Source organism: Thalia democratica, chromosome 6 (genome assembly GCF_965202585.1).
Source record: "Thalia democratica chromosome 6, ktThaDemo2.hap1.1, whole genome shotgun sequence".
Classification (NCBI taxonomy): Eukaryota; Metazoa; Chordata; class Thaliacea; order Salpida; family Salpidae; genus Thalia; species Thalia democratica.
Window position 1 is genome coordinate 48,940,896 of NC_139170.1, and position 8,048 is coordinate 48,948,943.

Sequence of the window (8,048 nt, forward strand, 5' to 3'; positions counted from 1 at the left end):
AAAAGAAATCTGGGATCTATAAACACGTTTAAACGCTAAATATATTTAGATTATTTTTATTAAATTTGTTTTCACGTTCAATATTTTTAGTTACTTCGTTAAAAAAAAATATTTTATTGAAGACAGTTTTGAAAAAGTATTAAAAAAAGAACTTTCTAATTAATTGTTATGACTTTTACAATCAAACCTAAAATTTATAAAATATTATTTTAATGTGTCCAAATATAAGATAAAACTTGTACTATTTTTACAAAAAACTGTCATTGACGAACTAAACTATACAGAATTGCGTTGATAATTAAAGCAATGCATAAGCATATAATTCAATTATTTGTAGTTTAACAACTAATATGTGCACTAAGTTATATAAAGTTTTCTATGTAAATCACAATACTATTTAAACTTAACTAAGTTGGTGCTTAAACATTTTGTAGAAAAACTGATAGTTATATTTTCACATTATTAAGTACAATTTTTTAATTATTATTATAAGCTTTGTAAAAAACAATTTTTAAGAATTACTTTTAATTCTTAAGTTAGGCCTATGACAATATTTAGCTACTAGTTCTACAAGTATTATAAATTGACTAGTTTTCCTTTAAAATATAGCGAACTACATTACTCCTACATAATATGATTTTGATAAAAATTTTGAGTATGGGTTTTTAAGCTATTTAACTGTAAACTTAAAATGTTTTTTTTTTTTACCGTGTTTAGTTTTAAGTTTTCAATTCTATATAACCCGTAAATTGTTTAAAAAAAAAATTAAAACTGTTTTTAAGAATGATTGTCTCATTATTTTTTCAATAAAATTTTATTTTTAAAAGTTGTAATATTAAGGATTGTGTTACATTTTAATAATAAAGAAGTTTGTATTGTTAAGTATTATTTTACACTTGAATAGCAAATTTCAATAAATGCACAACAAAAAGTGCAAAATATAAACAAAAAAATTAAAAAAAAATCAGCTAAACAGATCTGAGACTTTATAATTTACTAATTTTTCTACGTTAATAGTATACATAACGAAAAATTGGAAACTACAGCATAAAAAACGATTAGTTTAATAAAAAAAACAACCATATTTAGTTAATGAAACTCATTTTTTTAACTTTGAAAATAAACTTAGTCTTTTAAAAATATTAAAATCATATACCTTATTTATATTATTTTTCTGGGTTCATTGAAAGATTTTTTAAATATATAATTGCAGATTCTCAAAGTTATTTTTTACTTTTAATAGTTACTTTCAAGCAGTGAATTTTAGTTTTAATTTAGAAACACATTTTTTTTACGATTTTAAATAATAAAGTTACTGAACGCAGCAATTAGTTTCTTTGTCTAAAAATCGTCTTTCTTTGTTTTTTTACATTTCCTGCTTCAAGTCACATTTTAGACAAAGTGTCTCCATTTAAAATATGTCAAGTGTGTTATGAGTTATGACATAATTAAAAAAGATAAATATAAATTCTTTTTTTTTCCTTTATCCTTATGAAATAAGAGGAGAAACAAGCAAAATGATGTATATTACACTATCATTTGCCTTGGCCATTTCCTAGATAAAAAATTGATAAAATGAAAAAAAAATAGTAGTGTGAATTACAACAAATTTAATTAAACTAAAATAATTTAATTAACAATTTTTTTTTTTTTTATATTATGTTTTTAAGTTTTAGCAAATCCGGTCCTTGATTGAGGCCAAATCGTAAAAGATATTAACATTATTTATAAAACAAACACTTAGTAGGTTAAATAACATGCAAACTAAGGGAAAAAAAATAAATTTAAAAAAAAAAATATTTATTTTTGGTGATATTATCATATTAATGAAAAAAAAAAATCTTTGTTTTTGGAGGGACCCCATGAAATAGTTCAAACCCCAAACCAATTTTTTTTAATTAAAGACAAAGGTGCGTTCTCTAAAATAAAATTAAAAGTTTTAGATAGCTTTTAAGATAAGGAAAATAATTGACATTAAAGTTTTATGTTTTTTTCGAAAAATTAATAAATTTGCCTATAAAATTAACTTTATGCTTGTTAAAAAAACGCATTCATAAACTTTTTTAAATTTAGTTTTGTTTTAATTTTTTTAATGGAAAAACATATTTTTTTGTAATTAGTTTTTATATTTAGGTCCACAATTTATTATTTTCATTCCTAAGTTTACTATTTTACCAATTTAAGCAACAGCATTGTAAGCCTTTTGCGTTTACTAAACATATTTTTTTATTTTTTTTAATCCACAATATCTCTATAATATACAAAACCTAAGGACCAAGCTTATAAGAGTAAGTAGTATCCCTTTAAATTAAAAAAAACTTTTTATCTTAAAATGACAAATTTTTCATCTTATTATTGAAAACTCTCCAAAAGTTATTAGTGTAAAAGTATAAGATGATAAATATCTATTTAATATTCTAAAAAAAAGGCACTTTAACGCAACTGTAATACGACACTTCGTTTGTAGCAGCAAAAGTTATTCTACTCCATTCATTTTCATCCACATTGTATACCGTCACATGCTCTTTGTTGTGGTGAAAAATAAATATTTCAGCTCCAATTGACAAAGCTTTGTTGGGCTTGAAGTAGTTTGGGGTCTCCAAAGCCACAAACCTTTTGCTGGTCTCGTCGAAAACTTGCAAATTTCTGTTGTTTCGATTGTATCCTGTAACAAAAAGCTTGCCCTTGACAACGACCATGCTGTGACTGTACCGCGCTTCCAACATGCTGGGCATTGGCGTCCATTTATCAGCAACAGCGTCGTAATATTCAACCGATTTCAAGTATTGGTTGTGCAGCCCGATCCCGCCACAAACAACAATGTTTCCCGCGTAAACCGCGCAAGCCGCCAGATACCTGGTCTGGTCCATGCTGGCTATTGGGCGGAGCTCGCGGCTGTTTGCTTTAAGCCGCAAGCTGAATGTGGTCACCTCAAAGTACTTGAAGCGGCCCCCGATCAGGTACACGTCACCCATGAACGCGCAAGCGACAAAGTGTTTGCGATCGTCGGGCGTGCGGGCCACTCTGTTCCACCGCTTGGTGGCGGGCGAGTATTTGTCTACTGATAGCGTTCTTTTGTTGCTATTCATGAAGTCCTCGCAGCCGCCGAGCACGTAAATTTCCCCTTTCACGAAAACTGCTTCTGCGCCGACCCGACTTTGCGGCATTGGGGGAAGAACAGCTGACGTTTTCAAACTGTTGTCTTCAAACTGGTGTGCGCTTTCAAGGGTTTTTCTCAACTCATAGTTGTAGCCTCCGAAAGTCAGTACACTAAACATTTGTTGATTGCAGCATCTATGGGTTAAACTCGTTTTATGATTAGTTTTCTTTAAACTGCCTCTTTCACCCAGAACTTTGTTAAGAATTTCAGGACGTTCATCAGTTAGTAAAATATTTGATGGCTTGTTTAGCAGGTATTTCAAAATGTGATCTGGTAGCAAAAAAAGGCGGGCTTTTAGTAGAATGCTTTTCGCAAACTCTCTGCGTTCTCTGATGTTGTGGCATAACCATTTTTCTGCTGCAAAGAAAACTTCAAGCTCCGAATCAGTGCTTAAGTTAGAACTTGCGAGTACTTTCGAGATGGAAGTATAATCCAACTCTAAAAAGTTTTGAGTATCAACTACCGTTGCAAAAGAACATTGTATAAAGCCATATGATGTTTTTTCTAAACTATGTAGCTTGAACAACTTTGAGAACTCATAGAAAAATGCAGCATTTTGAAACAGCTTTACTTCGTCGATTAGTTTACTTATTTTACTCCAAGTTATCTCATTTAAAGTTAGTTTGTTTAACTTTAAAACTGAGATTAGTCTGTAATGAACCTCATCAATATTACCTGAGAACATAAAGCAAAATGATAATGTTTTCTTTAAATACTACTGACATGTCTGATTACGATTAAAATAGTTTTAATGTGTGTTTACATACTTATTAAAGATAGTAAGTCTTTTAAAAAAGTTAGGTATTTAGATAAGATATTTTTACTTTACAAAAGTTATTTTTTAAGTCATTTACATAAGTAAAACAAGTTTAAAAGGTTAAGCTGTAAAAAAATCTAGTCTAGAAGACTTTTAAAGTTAAAAATAGTTTGTAAAAAAATATTAAGCTAAAAACATTTTAAAAAGCTACACACTTACTTCTTTATAAGTATACTTGTTTTTTACAAGAATCACACAAAAAATTTCAACAAAATTAAAATAGTCCGTAAACGTTCATTGTACTTTTAAAATAGCTTAAGGTCATAGGGGACAGAAAAACTTTTTTTAAGTTTTGATTTTGTTTAAAGATCTGTAACTTAGCTTGCAGTTGTTTTTACGGCTTTGTAAAATTAACATTAGTTTTTAAGGTATGAGGGTACAAAGTCAAAGAGCTCAATGTGTTAATTATGGAAGGAGCAAAGTAAAACAGCAAAAAAACACTATTCATTAAAAATCTTTTTTCTCCGACAGTTTTTGAGCAATCGTTCTAAAACTTTTTCATTGTAATCTTAAAAAAAATTTATTAACACATTTTTTGTAGTGCTTATTGTCTTATCCGGCTGCTCTATTACGAGGACAGTTTCAGTCGAGAATAAATTCAAAAAAAATTAATATTAAACATAAACAATTTTGTGAGATACAAATATTTAGGTTTTCATGTTGTAAGAAAATTTTAAGCTTACTTTTAAATATTTAAATTTAATTTATAATAATGATTTTATAATATTACTAAAGCTTACATTCAAACTTTGTTCAAAACTGGACATAGATTTACAATTTTTTCATTTTGATTGTTATTTTTTTTATAAAATTAATTTATTTTATCTTTAGACAAAAATTAATTCTTTTTTAAATTAAAATTTGGGGCAGGTGGAATTACAAACGATGAATTTTACTTTCTTGACCCTCAAAAAGCGCATATTGTTGCAGAGGGTCAGTGAAGGGTCAGAGGGTCATTAATTAATCTAAATTTTAGCTTTTATTTTTCATCATTTTATAAGTTTTTACTCATAGTTAATATATGTTTTTACTTTAACGCTCTTATTGTTTATTTTGCATTGCATAATATACAGCAATTATATTATTAGCGGTAATTTTTTGTTAACTTGTCCTGACATGTTTACAAAAAAATCTTGCCCAAAATGTATGTATAAAAAAATAAGCACTGTACTTTTTTTTAATGTTTTTCAAAAAACTCTGAATTCTTTTTTTTTTATTTTCAATTCAATAGGATTTTCTAAACTTATATAAGAAACGCTTCTTGAAAGTTTGAGGCTATTTGACCAAAAAATGAACGGTAATTTAGGTCTTAATAAATTCTTTTAACTCTGAGAAAATAAGCGATTAAATTTTTTTCTTTCGTTCATTTGTTTCGAAACTTTTTTACACAACTGGCTCTATTTCAAATGTAAATAAGTACTTTTCTCTATTGTGAAAAGTCGCTTATAGTTTATACTTATTGATTTAATAAAGGGATTTTGCTAATTTTTGTTCATAAAAATGTTAGACCTCCCTATCGCCTTAAGTTTACATATCAAATTATCAGATATATATCAGCGGTTATACTTTAGAAATTTAAGTCTAAAAAATTTAGTTTTTTTTTAGAAGTCATGCAGTAAGCTATATTTTATGTTATTGTTCTATTTTAGAAAGTAACTAAATCTACAGCTTCTACTTTTGAATTTTTGTACTGAGTTTGAAGTTTTTTCATTGGTTGTGCAAACTATTACTTTCTAAATGTGAAAAAAATGTTTTAATATTATTATTTTTAAAAAAATTATCAACTTTATTTTATAAACTGTAAGTAAAATAATTTTTGTTTTCATTTAAAATTGAATATAAAATAGACACATGAAAATTATAAATGTTATTAAACATCGTTTTACTTACCTGCACCATTAATGAAATCAGCGGTTCGCAAAGTTTTTTCTTTAAAATACCTTTTAGCCTCGTTTTTAAAAAGTGTAAGAACGCTATTTTGTTTATCACTCGCAAAGGTTCTCGAAATTTGCTCAACTTCTACAAGCTTGCTTTGGTTCTCACTACTTTCTATTTTTATTTTCTTAGCTTCCATGCTTTTTTAGAACCAAGTAATAGAAAGTTGTCTATTTTAATTTAAACTAAGCTGTAAGTATATAAAATTTTGTTAATTTTCTAAAACTAAATTTGTGCTCTTAATCGTCATAAACTAGTTATAAATTTAATTCTATAAACAACAATAAAAAAATTCAATGCAAAATTTACTGCAAAATACTTTATTTATTTAGTTTTGTAACGGTCTTATAAAATAAGTTATATTCTCTCTCACTATACCACAGATGTTCTTGTGCTAAAACTTTGTTTCAACTAACGGCGTTTCACTGCTCTCAAATAAATTTAAGAACAGATCTACGGAGTCTCAAAAAGCTCTAAGAATAGGCCTATTTGCCCTTAATTATTTTTTGAATTTAATCAGGATAAAAAATATGAAAAATTTGTTTACTTAGTACTAACAAGCTTTCACGAGCTTGTATAAGAGTCTAACTTGCAACTAAAACAAGACTTATGCTTATAGAACAAGTTTACAATTTGTTTAAGCTATAATTAAAATACGCACTTCGTAATGCACAAAAAAGAATAAAAGTTGTATAAAATTTTATAGAAACTTAAAGACTTTTCATTAAATGCAATGTAAAACTCTTATACAAGTTTTTTAGAGCTTGCTAGTATTTAGTAAACGTACTTTTTATAGTTTTTGTCATGACTGCGTTAAAAAATTATTAGTCATATCAATAACATTATTTATTTAAAAAATATTTATTTAGAAATTTTTATTTTTTTAATTTAAAACTTTATAAACAAAGAAAATGTATAAGTATAATATTATAACTTATATCTATCTATATATATTTAGCTTATAAAACAAAACAAAAAAAGCTGAAAATAATTGGTCCTGGGCCCTGGTGATAACAAGAAAACATTTCTTTTATCAAGTATTAAACCACTTGGATACAGCTTAATGTCTTGTTCAGGACTATTTAATGGGTTTATTACACAAAGTATAATTTGTGTCTCAAGAAGTTGTTATAATGCCGTTTAAAAGTATTGTAATTTTAAATCTCACTATCAATTTCCAAAAGCAATCAAAGCATGTTTAAGGCAACAACCCAACACTACCAGGAAGCTATAAGAGTAAGTGGATATGATCACGAGTTTGTCTAAACATACTAAATTTAATCATTCTAGTTCTAGTTAAAAAAAAACTTCTTTTATTGCAATACTATCATGCAGAGTTGTCAGAAAAAAAATTCTAGACACTGAATAACCGTTAGTTTATTTTAATTAAACTTGTCATATTTTAATTTTTTTTTAAACATGTGAACTTTAAATCAAATGGATTAACAATAGCAACTGTGATGACATGTAGAAGAAATTTAATAATGATAAAATAAAATTATAAATTTGTAATAAATTGTGAAACATTTAAAAAACACTTAATATCATATGACTGAAAGAAATATGAGGAATTTCATGTTCAAGTAGTGATGTTTTTAGTAAATCGTACATGGGTCATGTCTCGCATAAAAACAGTTTAGATAAAAAAAAAGCCTTAACCATTTAAAATAGTCATAATTAACTGTATTTAAATAAGTTATTTTTTTTTTTGCTACAGTGACCGTTAGAAAATTGAAGGTTTTAAAAAAAATACAATCGGGAATACTTGTATATATCATTAAAATATTAGAAATTAAAAAAAAAAGCAAGAATCCTTGAGAACACAGCAAATTTAGAATATTAAATATATATATATATATATTTCGACTAAAGCATCCGTTATAGTAAAAATTCCAAAGAATTATTTTTTTTCTAAGGGGCCCTATTCAAAATTCAAACCTTAATCCGATGGATTTGTTTTTAAAGGTATAAGAGTTCTCTCTAGAATTTAAAAATTTTTTTGTTAGATTTAAAGTATAGCAAAATAATTGCATCTAAAGTATGGACATTTTTTAAAAATCGCAATAAATGCTAATCGAGCTAAATTAAAGCTCTTATTAAATTTCAAACTAGATTAACGCTACTGAAACACTTGTT

General features: G+C 26.6%; 1 protein-coding gene across 1 annotated transcript; it reads right to left on the minus strand.

Moving 5' to 3' along the window:
* Positions 1-2,417: 2,417 nt before the first annotated feature.
* LOC145839198 (kelch-like protein 32) lies at positions 2,418-6,051 on the minus strand. Its single transcript, XM_082946806.1, has 2 exons — positions 5,967-6,051; positions 2,418-3,598 (listed from the first exon to the last, which is right to left on the minus strand). Exons 1-2 carry the CDS (start codon positions 6,049-6,051, stop codon positions 2,418-2,420), a joined length of 1,266 nt encoding a protein of 421 aa, XP_082802932.1.
* Positions 6,052-8,048: the final 1,997 nt, after the last annotated feature.